Source organism: Hibiscus syriacus, unplaced genomic scaffold (assembly GCF_006381635.1).
Source record: "Hibiscus syriacus cultivar Baekdansim isolate YM2019G1 unplaced genomic scaffold, ASM638163v2 tig00110053_pilon, whole genome shotgun sequence".
In the NCBI taxonomy this organism is placed as follows: Eukaryota; Viridiplantae; Streptophyta; class Magnoliopsida; order Malvales; family Malvaceae; genus Hibiscus; species Hibiscus syriacus.
This window is the reverse complement of record NW_024062577.1, coordinates 38,454-54,306: the sequence shown is the minus strand read 5'-3', so window position 1 is coordinate 54,306 and position 15,853 is coordinate 38,454. Positions and strand designations below refer to the sequence as shown.

Genomic DNA, 15,853 nt, shown 5'->3' with positions numbered 1-15,853 from the left:
TTCTCTAAGTGGTCCAACAGTATGGAAGGAACCTCAAACCAGAGCAGTCAAAGTGTTGAAAGAAAAACTCCAGTACAATTTCCTTCAGATGGAAAAAGAATTCTCCAGACAGATGCAAGTGATAAATATTGGGGATCAATTCTTTTAGAAGAAAAATACAAGAAGAGATATGTTTGCAGATATAAGAGTGGAAGATTTTCAGATGCATAAATGTTTCTCTGTCTTTCTTCTCATAAGAGCAATATTTTCTTTTGAAAAACTCCTTTCTTTTGAGAGCTTTCACATCATTTGGATTTCCAAGGAAAAAATTGTGCATGATCCTGATTGCTACACCAAAATCTTGTTGAACAAGGAATTGCATCTGATCTCCTGCAAATAATGATATCCACCAATCTCTGAGTACTCTAGTGAATCTGGACACAAACTCAATGATAATATCATAGTTGCTTTCCCTTGTTAGCTTTTGAGTTTCCATCCAAGAATGGAATTCCTGTAATCTTTGAGACCATTTAGATACAGGAATATCATCAATAGTAAATGTGTATTTTCCTCCAGTGGTGGTAAAGGGTTGTCTCCCTGTAGAACTTTCTGCTTCCATAGGATTGTCAGAATCTGAAGTGTCTGACTTAACCTCAGGTTGATTTGTTGCAGCCATATTCACACCCTATGATGAGGAGTAAGAATCTTCTGAGCTTTCAGACTCTGAAATTTCTATAGAATCTTCTGATGCTTTTTCTTTAACAATAGCAATTTTTGAAATAATGGCTTCCCTATATTCCTTGAGAAAGGAAGTTAAGGGATTTTGTTGTCCTTGTTGGATCATAAGTGCCTTTGAGAATTTTGGGGAAGGATTTTCTTATTCTTGTTTCTTCCCTTTATCTTTTTCTCTCTTCTTTCTGTTTTTTGTCTTTTAATCTGCTGATAGAGCTCATAAGTTGTTGGCTTTTTCTTTTCAATAGGGAGAGAGGGGAACATCAATCCTTGAGAAGGTGTTGTATCTCTTTTGATCGAAGCGAAGATAGAAGGTTGAGGTTTTGGTGTAGCAGTTACTATGGGAGATTTTCACTCGTGTTACTATGGGGAAGTTCAAGGCGCTGTTGTGGACCACCACCAGGTCGGAGAAGAAGGGGAGGGGAGGGTGGCGCATGGGACACAATCGTTCATTGGGATTAACCGACGGGTGGGCAAATTTTCTTTAAAGTCACAATGGCGGATCCACAATTATAGTCTAATCCCTCGCCCCGCCCCGCTTTTTTTAACAGTCCGATCTAATGAATAGACAACGCCAACTTCAACCTTCTCACTCTCACTTCGCTCCCAAACAAAAAATAAAATAAAATTGCTTGGCCTCGTTTTATTTTCCACCACTGGATTGCTTCTTCTTTGGATTAATTTTTAAAAAAGATTTTGATATTTTGTTGAAGAAGGAACAGATTAGGTGATTGCTTTTGGTTATTTGTTCTCGATCTGAGGTAATTCTTTGCTTTGCTTAGAATCTACGTTTGAGTTTTAAGTTCTGTTATTTCTTTTCGGTGTTCGGGATTTTCTCCGACTTTCTTCTAATTCTGCAATCGGTATCTTTTTAGAGATCGGCGAGCTTTTCAAGGTTTACGTCGCTTTCTTCAACCTGCATTGGTTTCGTTTCTTCTGGTAATGAATGGTTCCCTTCTCTCTCTCTCTCTCGCTTTCTCTCTCACTATTTTTCTTTAATTAATTTCGCTTTTATGTTTCGTTTCCTTTTTCCGTATGGTATTTTGCCAGGTGAAATAATGAACGATCAGATTCAAAGCACCTTGGTTGAAGCAGTCTCTCAAGAGCAAGCCAACAAAAGAGTACATGTCAAACCTGCCGGGTTACCTACAGCGGGTAGACAGTTCAGATAACCTTCAAGAGAAGGCATTGAATGTCGGTGTTCTGGATTGGGCACGTCTAGAAAAATGGCAGTACCACCAAAAGTTTATCCCAACAACAGCTGGAAATGATGTATCGAAAACCAATGCCCAAATCTTCTGCTTTCTAATGATGTTCCCAAGGTTACCTCTGCCAATAAAGGTATGCAACACTCCTTAACTTGTTCAAGTCTTACCCCATCTCAAAAGGATGACATTCCTCAACAACAAAACCATCTATTCCAAAGTTAGGCACTATCAAGATATTGAAACTGCTTCCAAGAGCACCTTGGATCGGCAGAAGAAGACATCCAAGACATATAAATCCTCTGACAAAATTAATTCAGAAGCAAATCTTCAGAAGGGGAAGAGAAAAGAATTAGATCAGAAAATCACTTCAGAAATGGGTAATATGCCGTCAAACATGAGAAATCATGGAGTCTCACCTCTGCCAAAGGAAAATGCAAGTGTTTGTGATGGTCGAGCAAAAAAAAGAGTAGAGCAAAGGCAGAAAACTGATGTAAATAAGAAGGATTTGGATGATAATACTACTTCAGATATGGAGGCTTCTTCATCCAGATCAAGAAACAATGCAGTTTCACTGGGTTCCAGCAAAATGCTCGGTGCTGAAAGCAACAAAACTAAGAACAAAGATGCTGTGGAATCTGAACATGATCTTCTTCCAACTTCTGCCCGAAACAACTTTTTTGAAGAAACCTACGATGTGACTTTGAATGGAGCAAAACATAATAGCTCTTCCTATGACCTGCTTCAGAAGGATCATTTTCTTCTGAAACTGACATGATGGAACAGAGTCTGGATCTTTCGTCTGCGACCTGTGGTGTAACAACCCGAAAAAAATATATATTTAAGTTAGTATGATTTGGTGAAATTTAGTGATTAAATTAAAAGTTTTGAAAACTAATAGGTCATTTCAAAAGTAAAAGAAATTCATGGATAATCCTTGAATTTAGCCAAGGAGTGTGACGGCTTTGTTGATTTAAGCGTGTTTTCTGGTTTCAAACCAGAAAACACAAATGTTAAATTGCTTAAACTTTGCTCTCCCTACCCCTCCTTCCAAGCTCGATTCTGACGTCGTCCGACTTCCAATCATAAATTTAAACCACCGTCATGTTCATCTTCGACCCGTAATCAAAACCCAGTAAACCAATTATAGTGAAACGCTGCCAAACGACGTGAATTTCAAATCAAAGTCTCGACGTTTTTTTAGCACCACCGCCGGAGAAAATCTTAAATGCATCTCCGATAGTTGATCGTTTTCGACACCTCTCGTACCATCGTGTTCCTTGTGTCGTTCCGAGTCCCGGTGTCTTCCATGTCTCCGTAGGCGGCGGCGCGTGTGGGAGATGGAGCGGTCAAAGATTCGACCGAGTTGAAATCGAGCTCTCCACCGTTCAAAAATTTGAACCGATGTTGGTAAGTAACTCAAAATCGCTTAAAAGAATTTTTAGAAATTCTTTCAGAAATTTTTGGAGACCGAATGAGCCTTCACGCGCCGCCCTGTGCGTGGGGGAGTTTCGAACTGATGGGTGATGTTATTTGGCCGGTCTGACCGGTCCGAACCGGGTTGACCCGACCCGACCCGTTGACCGACCCGACCCGGTGATATTTTAGTAATTATTTTGAAAAATGTGATATTTTGATAATTATTTTGAAAAATGTGATATTTTGGTAATTATTTTGAAAAAGATGAGATTTTGGTAATTATTTTAAAAAAATGTTATTTTTGTAATAGTTAACTGTGGACTTTTGAGTACTTTTGACCAAACTTTGACCGGCTTTAACTGGCCATTAAACGACCTTAGATTTTGTTCGAATATACCTATTCTGAAATTTTTCGACGTGCCGAATCCGTTTCCGAAGTCTGTTTCGTCAAATTCGAACTCGAAGACCTCCAAATCATCAGTAAAATCCGTTAACTTTGATTTTGACCAAGAATTTAAATTTTTGAAAAGTCATATTTTATGTTTTTCGACGTCCTGATTCCGATTCCGCAATCTGTTTGGTCAAATTCAGACTCGAAATCCTCCAAATTGATAGTCAAACCCGGAAAATGATTATATACTTAAGAATTTTAGCTTTGAACAATTAAGTTAAACCACGTGTGCCAGTATTCACCCGTAAGACCCGTAAGTTTTATGTTTTTAGAGATTAATTATGTTACTCATTAGTAATATAGTGTTATTATGAATTAGGTTCGAAAACTGTAGCAGAGCGTGGTGAGACCAGCAATCAGTAGATCTACTATTTGAACCTATTATCGAGGTGTGTTCCCTATTTATTACTGAATTGTTTTATTTGTTTTAATATGTGGTACACTGAATTCTTTGGTTACTGTTTTATTGATGCACCGATTTAATGTGATAGTTTATGGATTATGACTGATATCTGATTTTTGTTTTGAAATGGTATATGATTACCATGTTTATGGATTTATAGAATTTATGTCACGGTGCAATTGAATTTTTGGAATACGAATTTATAAAGTACAACTCTGATCAAGCTGAAAATTTTACGGACCTAATGTGACTCTTAGGTAGGCTCTACGGCCCTGAGATCATTCTCGGATAGGCCTTGCGGCCCTAAGATGTGTTCTTAGGTAGGCCTCACGACCCTGAAATCTATCTTGGGTAGGCTCTCAGCCCTAAGATGTTCCCTTAGGGTAACTCTTTTATGAGATTTACTGCAGTATAATTTTATGAGATTTACTAGACTATGATTTATTTAGTGTACCTATCATGATTTATAGTAATGTTGGAACACACTGAGCCTAGCTCACTTTTCGAAAATGTTTTCCCCTTTCAGATACTGTTGGTTAGATACACCTGATTGAGCATTTGGAGGATCAACATATCTCTTGAAGTATATGGTATTGTAATGTTTTATCTTTTAAGTTGACTCTAATTTGATAACATGAGCCTTATTTTAAAGTATTGGATTTTATAATGATTACTCCTTTGTTATTTATATTTGGTTATCGTAAATTAAAATTTTAAGACATGTTTAAATTAATTTTTTTTCATTATATTTATGAGTTGGGTTTTTATAGTATAAATTATTATAATTTCATAAACGTCATTTATAATGTGATTTTACCTTGATTGAATAATGGTTTCGGAAAAATATCTTAAAGAATCATGAATATGATCCACTAGATTAGTCGAAAAGTATAGGTCGGGTCTAGGGGGTTACATTTAATTGGTATCAGAGCTTTTGGTTTCTAAACCTCGGACTGTGTATGAGTCCAAATTGAAAATGCGGTTTTGAAATATTTTACAAAACAAGTTACTAAGGTCATGTCTCAAAGTTTTTACGGTTTTAAATGTGTTCGATACTCCAAGTGCTTATCTAACCCTAAGTTTTATCTTATGTAGTAAACTTGAGATCCACCAAAATGAGTGCTAGGCGTGGACGTCGAACTAGCCGTGGACGAGGTCGAGTGGCTAAATTTGCAGACCCGATCGATGAGATTCGGGTAGATCCTCCACCTCTGACAGGTGATCATGATCATACGACCCCGACAAATTTACCTCCTACTGCTGGGATTGGCATGACAACACCGATTAGGGGAGCAACCGATAGTGAGCCTAATTCTACCAGAGTCGTATTTGATGAGAATTTTGGTAGACAATTTTTTTAGTTGATTCAAGGAGCGGTTAGAGCTGTTGGTGTTGGATCCGAGGTGCCTATTTCTCATACTCTGATTGCCAATAGAGTCAGAACTTTTGGAGGACAGCTTGGTGGAGTTCCTACTGAAGCAGAAGATTGGCTCCAAGATACTGAGAGACGTATGGATCAGTTGGGTTTGGACCCAACTAAGAGATATTTGGGGGCAGTAGCGATGTTACATGGCAATGCCCACACCTGGTGCGAGTCAGTGACCAGTAGTGTTCCTACCGATCATTTGACATGGGATTTCTTTAAGGAGCGCTTTCGGAGCCGATTCCTGGGGGAGCGTTACTTAGTCCAAAGACGACAGCAGTTTTAAGGCTTGGTTCAGGGTGACATGACTGTTTCAGAGTATGAGATAGAGTTCTTGAAATTGTTAAAGTATGGAATCAGTCTGGTGCCTAATGAGAGAGATCGATGCCGTAAATTTACCCTCAGACTCAGATACGAGCTACATAGACAGGTTGTTGCCCTCCAAGATGAGATTTTTGATGTGCTGGTGAGCAGAACTAAGGATGCTGAGGAGATGGAGGCTTTAGCTTCTGGTAGAGAGCGTGCTGATCAGGAGCGATCTAGGAAATCTTATGGCCCTACTGAATCATCTGCACAGTCCGGTAAGAGGACTCGTACTTCGGCCCCTCAGAGGAGCAATGCACGTTTCAGGCCTGCAGCATCATCACCTTCAGATGTTAGTAGAGGTGGTTCTTCGGTTTAGTTTCAAGTGCCTCCCTGTGACTTTTGTGGTAAACAACACACAGGAGAGTGTTATAGGAAGACCGGAGTATGTTTTCATTGTGGATCTTGTGGTCATTTTCGGAGGGATTGTCTTCAGCTAGCTTCGTCTGAGCGGACCGCTACCCAGACTCTTGTACGTTCTCATACTATAGTACAAACCCCAATTAGAGATCGTAGTCAAGGAAAGGCTAGAGGATCAACGTCCAGGACAGACAGTAGAGCCTGACCTCAGCAGAATAGAGGGCCAACAGTTTTTGAGGCTAGACAACCAGCTTTGGTTTACGCCACTAGACGTCAGGATGACAGAGATGAGCCTGAGGTTATTGCAGGTACATTTACTATTTATTCTATTCCATTCCATACTTTGCATTACTGGACAATGGCTCCACCCACTCCTATGTATCGAGCTCAGTATCTCGAAACCTTCAAATTCCGATCGAGAACACTGATAATACTGTTACGGTTACGAGTCCAGTATGACAGGCAATATTAGTGAATAAGGTATTTCGGCGTTGGCCTCTAGAGGTTTAGGGACAAATTTTTCTCGCTGATCTTATGGAGCTTCATTTAGAGGAGTTTGATCTAATTCTTGGGATGGATTGGTTGAATAAACACAAGGTAAATCTGGATTGCGAATATAAGCGAGCTACTCTGAAGACTTCAGATGGTCGGACTGTTGTGTTAATTGGTGAACGGCGTGTCTATCTCTCTAATATTGTTTCAGCTATGGAAATTAATTGTATGATCAGGAAGGGATATGAGACTTTCATTGCCTATATTTTGAACACTAAAGGTTCCTTGTCCACAATTGAGGAGATTCGTACAGTTAGCGAATTTCCTGATGTTTTTCCGGAGGAGTTGCCTGGGTTACCTCCTGATAGAGAGGTAGAGTTCGAGGTTGAGACTTATCTGGGATCTTCACCTATTTCTATGGCACCTTATCGTATGGCTCCAAAGGAACTTATGGAGTTGAAGATCCAATTGCAAGAATTATTTGATCGAGGATTTATTCGGCATAATACCTCACCCTGGGGAGCTCCAATTCTGTTTGTGAAAAAGAATGATGTGTCGCTAAGGCTATGTATTGACTATCGGAAGTTGAACAAGATGACGATCAAGAATAAGTATCCATTACCGATGATTAATGACTTATTTGATCAATTACGAGGATTTACTATATTTTCTAAGATTGATCTTCGTTCGGGGTATTATCAATTGAAAGTTAAGGGGTCCGATGTTACAAAAACGGCCATTCAAACTAGATATGGTCATTATGAATTCTTAGTAATGCCTTTTGGTTTGACGAATGCTCCTACAGTTTTCATGGATTTGACGAATCGTGTGTTCTGACCATATTTGGATCAATTTGTGGTTGTCTTTATTGATGATATTATGGTTTATTCTCGGATGGAAACAGAGCATGACGAGTATTTGAAGATTGTCCTGCAGACCTTGAAAGAGCATCGACTATATGCCAAACTAAGCAAGTGTGAGTTTTGGCTTCAAGAAGTGTCCTTTTTGGGGCACATTATTTCTGCTCGAGGTATTCAGGTTGATCCAAGCAAGCTCGAGGCTATTGTGAATTGGAAAAGACCCAAGAACGTCTCTGAGATCCGCAGTTTCTTGGGCTTAGCTGGATATTATCGACGTTCTATTGAGAGCTTCTCGATCATTGCTGCTCCTTTGACAAAGCTGTTAAGGAAGAACGTGTCGTTTGACTGGGGCAAGGCACAACAGGAGAGCTTTGAGAAATTAAAGATTGTTTTGACTCAAGCACCAGTGTTGATTCAACCAGAGTCCGGGAAGGATTTTACAATGTATAGTGATGCTTCACATTCAGGACTTAGTTGTGTACTAATGTAGGAGGCTAAGGTAGTGGCTTATGCGTCACGTCAACTACGACCACATGAGTGTAATTATCCTACTCATGATTTGGAGTTAGTAGCAGTGATTTTTGCCTTGAAGATTTGGAGACACTATCTTTATGGAGAGAAGTGTTATATTTTCACTGATCATAAGAGCTTAAAGTATCTTCAGACCCAGAAGGAGCTTAATTTGAGATAACGGCGCTGGTTAGAGCTTCTAAAGGATTATGATTGTGTGATTGATTATCACCCTGGTAAAGCTAACATTGTGGCGGATGCTTTGAGTCGAAAGGAGGTATCGGAGTTGAGGTCTTTAATGGCCAAAATGAATTTATATGACGATGGCACTTTGTTAGCAGAATTACAAGTTAAACCGACTTTGGTTGATGAAATTAAAGTTAAGCAGCCCCTTGATAGCTCATTGCTATCCATCTTTGAGCAAGTAGAGCAGGGGACAAGCTCAGATTACGCCCTTGATCAGGATGAAGTTTTATGCTTTAAAGGTCGTTATTGTGTGCCTGATGATGTTGAGTTGAGGCAGATTATTCTTAATGAGGCTCACAGTAGTCCATATGTTATGCACCCTGGTGGAGATAAGATGTACCGAAATTTGAGAGAGAGGTATCATTGGGTCGGCATGAAGAAGAACATCTCGAATTTTGTGGCTAGGTGTTTGACTTGTCAACAAGTTAAAGCAGAGCATCAACATCCATCAGGTTTGTTGCATCCTATCAATATTTCTGAATGGAAATGGGAGCGTATTACTATGGATTTTGTTACCGGATTACCTATGACTCCTTCGAAAAAGGATTCAGTTTGGGTTATTGTTGACAGACTTACAAAGTCAGCTCACTTCATTCCTATACGGGTAAATTATACTTTGGACAAGCTGGCGAGATTGTATATTTCGGAGATTGTCAGATTGCATGGTGTTCCATTGTCTATTATTTCTGATCGAGATCCGAGATTTACTTCGGGATTTTGGAAGGCGCTACATACGGCTTTGGGAACAAGATTGGATTATAGTACATCCTTTCACCCACAAACTGATGGTCAATCTGAGAGAGTGATTCAGATTCTGGAGGATATGTTGCGAAGGTTGCGTAATTGATTTTCATGGTAGTTGGGAGAACTTTTTTCCGTTGTCTGAATTTGCTTACAATAACAGTTATCATACCAGCATTCGTATGACACCCTACGAAGCACTCTATGGCGTAAATGTCGCACTCCGATATGTTGGACTGAGTTGCGTGACCAGAAGACTTTGGGACCTGAGTTAGTACGCGAGACGGAGGACACAGTCTGATTGATTCGTGACCGTCTGAAAGAGGTATTTGAAAGACAGAAGTCTTATGCAGATCAAAGGAGGAAAGATATTCAGTTTGATGTTGGAGATCATGTATTTTTGAAGGTATTTCCGTGGAAGAAAGTACTGAGATTCGGGCGTAAGGGTAAATTGAGTCCAAGATTTATTGGATTATTTCATATTTTGAAGAGGGTAGAACATGTTGCCTAATGAGCTCAGTCGTATTCATGATGTCTTTTATGTATCAATGTTGAGGCGATACCGTCCAGATCCAGGTCACATCATTCAGGTTGAAGAGGTAGAACTGAGGCCTGATTTGTCATTTGAGGAGGAGCCCATTCAGATCTTAGAAAGTGATGAGCGAGTTCTTCGGAATAGGCGTATCCTAATGGTAAAAGTTCAATGGAGTAGAGTCAATGGAGACTCAGTTTCCTCAACTATTCTCATAAGGTAAATTTCGAGGACGAAATTTCTTGTAGAGAAGGAGAATTGTAACAACCCGAAAAAAAATATATTTAAATTGGTTTGATTTGGTGAAATTTGGTGACTAAATTAAAAGTTTTGAAAACTAGTAGGCCATTTTAGAAGTAAAAGAAATTCAGGGACCAATCCCTGAATTTAGCTAAGGAGTGTCGGCAGCTTTGTTGATTTAAGCGTGTTTCTGGTTTCAAACCAGAAAACAAATGTTAAATTGCTTAAACTTTGCTCTCTTGTACCCCTCATTCCAAGCCTGATTCCGACGTCGTCCGACTTCCAATCGTAAATTTGAAACCACCGTTGTGTTCATCTTCGACCTGTGATCAAAACCCAGTAAACCAATTATAGCGAAATGTTGCCAAACGACGTGAATTTTGAGTCAAAGTCTCGACGTTTTTTTAGCACCACCGCCGGAGAAAATCTTAAATTCATCTCCAATCGTTGATCAGTTTTCGACACCTCCCGCACCATCGTGTTCCTTGTGTCGTTCCGAGTCCGACAGTGTCTTCCTTGTCTCCGTAGGTGGCGGCGCGTGTGGGATGTGGAGCGGTCAAAGATTCAGCTGAGTTGAAATCGAGCTCTCCACCGTTCAAAAATTTGAACTGAGGTTGATAAGTGACTCAAAATCGCTTAAAATAATTTTGAGAATTTTTTTCAGGAATTTTCGGAGACGGAGAAGCCTTCACACGCCCCCACGCGCCCCCCTGCACGTGGGGGAGTTTCGAACTGATGGGTGATGTTTGACCGGTCTGACCAGTCTGAACCGGGTTGACCCGACCTGACCCGTTAACCGACCCGACCCGGTGATATTTTAGTAATTATTTTGAAATCGATGATATTGTGGTAATTATTTTGAAAAAGGTGATATTTTGGTAATTATTTTTAAGAAATGTGTTATTTTCGTAATAGTTGACTGTGGACTTCTGAGCACTTTTGACCAAACTTTGACCGGCTTTAACCGGCTATTAAACGACCTTAGATTTTGTTCGAGTATACCTATTCTGACATTTTTCGACGTGTCGAATCCGTTTCTGAAGTCCATTTCGTCAAATTTGAACTCGAAGACCTCCAAATCATCAGTCAAACCCGTTGACTTTGATTTTGACCAATAATTTGAATTTTTGAATAGTCATATTTTATGTTTTTCGAAGTCCTGATTCCGATTCCGCAATCCGTTTGGTCAAATTCAAACTCAAAATCCTCCAAATTGATAGTCAAACCCGGAAAATGATTATATACTTAAGAATTTTAGCTTTGAACAATTAAGTAAGAGTTGAGACTGATAAATTATTATTGTTTGAAGGTACAAGAGACTCTTCTGATCGTTCGACAGCTTGACCCAGCTCCTCTAGATCAGTTAAACCACGTGTGCCAGTATTCACCCGTAAGACCCGTAAATTTTATGATTTTAGAGATTAATTATGTTACCCATTAGTAATATAGTGTTATTATGAATTAGGTTCGAAAACTGTAGCAGAGCGTGGTGAGACCAGCAATCAATAGATCTACTATTTGAACCTATTATCGAGGTGTGTTCCCTATTTATTACTGAACTGTTTTATTTGTTTTAATATGTGGTACATTGAATTCTTTGGTTACTGTTTTATTGATGCACCGATTTAATGTGATGGTTTATTGATTATGACTGCTATCTGATTTTTGTTTTGAAATGGTATATGATTACCATGTTTATGGATTTATGGAATTTATGTCACGGTGCAATTGAATTTTTAAAATACGAATTTATAAAGTACAGCTCTGATCAAACTGAAAAATTTTACGGACCTAATGTGACTCTTAGGTAGGCTCTACGGCCTTGAGATCATTCTCGGGTAGGCCTACGGCCCTACGATGTGTTCTTAGGTAGGCCCCACGGCCCGAAATCTATCTTAGATAGGCTCTCATGCCCTAAGATGTTCCCTTAGGGTAACTCTTTATGAGATTTACTGCAGTATAATTTTATGAGATTTACTAGACTATGATTTGTTTAGTGTACCTATCATGATTTTATAGTAATGTTGGAACACACTAAGCCTAGCTCAGTTTTCGAAAATGTTTTCCCCTTTCAGATACTATTGGTTAGATACACCTGATCGAGCACTTGGAGGATCAACATATCTCTTGAAGTATATCGTATTGTAATATTTTATCTTTTAAGTTGACTCTAATTTGGTAACATAGGCCTTATTTTAAAGTATTGGATTTTATAATGATTACTCATTTGCTATTTATATTTGGTTATCGTAAATTGAGATTTTTAAGACATGTTTAAATTAATTTTTTTTTCATTATATTTATGAGTTGGGTTTTTATAGTATAAATTATTATAATTTCATAAACGTCATTTATAATGTGATTTTATCTTGATTAAATAATGGTTTTGGAAAAATATCTTTAAGAATCATGAATGTGATCTATTAAACTTAATCGAAACGCATAGGTCGGATTTAAGGGTTAAAGTGAGCCTTTGTTCTCAGAAAACACATGAAATCTAAGGTCTCGGGGCAAGTATTCAGCAGAGAATAAGACTAAATCTCAAGATACTGATTTTGAAACTCTGAAGATACTGGAAGAAGAAATGGCTGAGCTGGCAACTGAAAGAAGCAGAACTAACTCACCAAATCGCCGCTTTAGTTTCAGCTTGAGTCGTATTAGTAGAAGTTTCAGTTTTAAGGAAAGTTCTGCAGTCCCACAATTGAGCTCTGATTATGTTTCTGTGAGGTCCGGTCCAATGAGGTCTGATTCTTCTTGTTTTCTTGATGATGCGCACATAGAGAAGCTGAATGGCCGTCATAGAACTAGATCCAGCCCTTTTAGAAGGGTGCTGGATCCACTACTGAAGTCCAAGGGCTTAAATTCCTTTCGATCAACTGACACTGTTCAGCCATCAAAGGGAAGCTTGAACTCCTCTACTCCACGGCCACTTTATGCAAATGAATCCTTTCAGGAAGAAAAGTTGGGGTCATCAATGACTAAAGCTCTTCTAGAGGTTGCAATGAAGAATGGACACCCACTGTTCAGATTTGTTGTCACCAATGGTAGCAACATGCTTGCAACAACCGTGAAAAGTCTAGCATCATCTGACAAGGTGGGATCTGATAAGAACTACGTATTCTCTTCGGTTAGTGAAATTAAGAAAAAGAGTGGCAGAAGGATTAGTAAAGGAAACAAGGAAAAAAACTGTGGTTACATCTATAATATCATTGGACAATTGAAGATTTCCGACATTCATATTTCAGATTTGACTGCGGCAGACTCTTACTATTACCATATGGTAAGAGAATCTGTTCTGTTCAGTGTGGAGCAAAGACAAGCTGATCAAGCATTGGTGAAGTTTACACCAAGTAACGAGCTTGCTGCTGTTATCATCAAAATACCTGGTGAAAGCGATGCACAGCAAGCTGATAAAGATGGATTCCTGTGCAACTTCATGGAAAATTCGAGCTCCAAAAGTACTACTGTCATACTTTCTGGGGGAGTCCATAGCATGCCAAACAAAACATGCCTATCTTCAGCTTGGTTCCACACAAAAAGGGAATTTATGCAATTCAGTTCATCAATCACTGCGTTGCAGGCGTTCTTTATTGCCGTAACAGTTGTAAGTTGTTGGAAATCCTCTGATTTTCCAAAATTCAATAACCTAAAGGAAGAAATGTTTGATGGCAGCCTTGGGATGGACACCAAACCAACCATTGCAGCTGGAGCCATGCCTGCAAAATATGCTCCTAACCCGCCTCATTCACCTGCTGGGAGGGTATAGTTAGTTTCGCAACGGTGGCCTGCTTCAATTTTCAGATACAGTTATAAAAAGTCTCGAAGAGTGCTAAAACTTGAGGTTAATGGTCATACATACAAGGAATTGGATTTGGGGTATAGGCTTGTTCAACATGGTTAATCGTCATGATTTTGTAAGAGTTGCACATTACCAATAGAGATCACTTGTATAAAGGATATAATAATGGTAAATATCATTCACTGTTTTAAAGTGTTTTTACTTTTTAAAATCAAGAACAGCATCGTACTATATGTTAACATAAACTTTGTAGTAATATGCCCAAGAAAATATACATAAAATGCCATAAAATTTTGTTAACAAGCTGAATCAAACTGAGAATAACGTGTTAAAGGAATAAGTTGCTTTAATAGAACATCCAACCATGTTAATGGGAGAAAACCAGACTCCGAAAAGGAATAAAAGCCAAAAAGAAAACACAATAAGGATGCTGATATAGTGAACTATGCTTTCAAATGTCGGCTTGGGAAGCATGGTGAATGCATATGTACCATTGACCGTTGATCCTTTCAAACACGTTTGTTACAAACTGTGCTCCCCAATTGTTACCTTTTGTCGTCTTGACGAATTCCATGCATATATATACCCGGAATCTCCTTTAACGTGAACCCGGACATTTTTCAGTTCCATCTCCAAGGGAAATTCATAGTTCATCCACACAATCTCCCAGCTTTCCATTACAAAATCTAACCGGATATCCCATTTGCAGCTGGGTGCACACAACAAACATCATCTCCTTTTGCCCAAAGGTTCTACATCGTGGCTAAATCCCCTCGCCTAAAAGCATCATAAAACCGAGAATTTGCTGCCAGTACCGAAGCCTTACTATCCTCGTGTAGGACTCGGAGGTCATCCCTAACTTTTGCTACTTCAGCATAGTTTTCTTCCTCAATGGCAGTCTGTAGATCCCTCTGCAAGGTTTGTTCATCTTATATGATGCTTTCAGCACTTAGATCAATGTCATCATGTTTGGCTTGAAAAGGCATCGACGACAGCACATGCAGATGTTGTCTGAAGGGTGCTGCACTAAATTAATCAGCAGTTAGAACTGTGCGAAACTCAAATCCCAACAAGGAAAAACAAGGAAATTATATAGGTGATATGTGAAGAAACCTAAAGAAAAGATAATATCCATCCATCAAAATTCATATTGAAGAACTCAACAGAAGATAAATATGGGCTCAAAATGCGGATAATCTCGACAATCTATCAGAAGGAAAAGGTCATCCAACTTGACCAAGTACTTGTATGAAGAGGGAAAAAAAACTCAGAAATCAAAAGAAAATGTACGTTTAGTTGGTGATAAGATGCATATTAGACATATATTCTATGATATTTTCCTCATATTTGAATAACTAAAATTGCTTAAATCCTGGATTTTGATTATTTTTTGTATTTTGTGGATTAGGTTGAATATTTGGATTAAACAAGTTCAAAATCTAATGATTAGCATGATCTTCACAAAATCCCCAAATTAAGCAGAAAAAATCAAAATTCAAGAAGTTGACAAAATCATAAGAGGTTTTCGCATAAGGCGTGGGCACGACTTATTCATCCTGAGCTATCGCAGAAGAAGTCTTCAGTTAAGGCGTGGGCTCTTACCAGTCTGTACAACCCTAAATTAGGGTTACAAATTAACAAAGAAAAATGAGTTTAATGACGGTTGGAAGACTCTTTTGAATTATTCTTATCTTTAGAAAAGGATGAGGGTATTTTAAACTCCTATTTTTGTGGAATTTACTTTTAATAAACTTCCTTATCTAGAGTAGGAAAATCCTTATAAAATGGGAGTTAGGGCTTTCATAGGAGGCATCAGTTTTACATCAAGTTTTTCATTAAGTTTTCTTTAAGTTTTTCTTTTGGTGTTCTTTCAATTATGAGTAGCTAAATACTTTTGATCCAACTGAAGGATAATTGAAGTTTTGGTTCTTCAAGAATTGTGAGATCTAAATAATTTTCATTGTTCTTTTACTTCTTTGCTATTTATATATCTTCTGTTTTTATTAAGAATTATTGTCTTGATTGATTGTGCAAAGGGCCCGTTGTACAATTATCAGGTTGATAAATTGTCATTTAGAACTTTAAATCCGTAATTGTT

At 38.5% G+C, this 15,853-nt stretch overlaps 2 protein-coding genes and 1 pseudogene across 4 annotated transcripts; 2 read left to right on the top strand and 1 right to left on the bottom strand.

The window, feature by feature from the left end:
* Positions 1 to 257: 257 nt before the first annotated feature.
* Positions 258 to 2,745, top strand: LOC120214137. 3 transcript variants are annotated; one of them, XM_039212102.1, is made up of 4 exons: positions 258 to 676; positions 960 to 1,472; positions 1,587 to 1,650; positions 1,762 to 2,745. In XM_039212102.1, the coding sequence occupies exon 4, from the start codon at positions 2,101 to 2,103 to the stop codon at positions 2,692 to 2,694; it is 594 nt and encodes a 197-aa protein (XP_039068033.1). In that variant the 5' UTR covers positions 258 to 676; positions 960 to 1,472; positions 1,587 to 1,650; positions 1,762 to 2,100; the 3' UTR covers positions 2,695 to 2,745. The 3 variants fall into 3 exon arrangements, with proteins under 3 accessions (XP_039068033.1, XP_039068034.1, XP_039068035.1); XM_039212103.1 differs by lacking the exon at positions 258 to 676 and having other exon boundaries at positions 952 to 1,472; XM_039212104.1 differs by lacking the exons at positions 258 to 676; positions 960 to 1,472 and having other exon boundaries at positions 1,481 to 1,650.
* Positions 2,746 to 12,448: 9,703 nt separating this feature from the next.
* Positions 12,449 to 13,722, top strand: LOC120214095. Its single transcript, XM_039212078.1, has one exon. The coding sequence runs from the start codon at positions 12,541 to 12,543 to the stop codon at positions 13,720 to 13,722; it is 1,182 nt and encodes a 393-aa protein (XP_039068009.1). The 5' UTR covers positions 12,449 to 12,540.
* Positions 13,723 to 14,190: 468 nt separating this feature from the next.
* On the bottom strand, positions 14,191 to 14,714 carry LOC120214187 (annotated as a pseudogene).
* Positions 14,715 to 15,853: the final 1,139 nt, after the last annotated feature.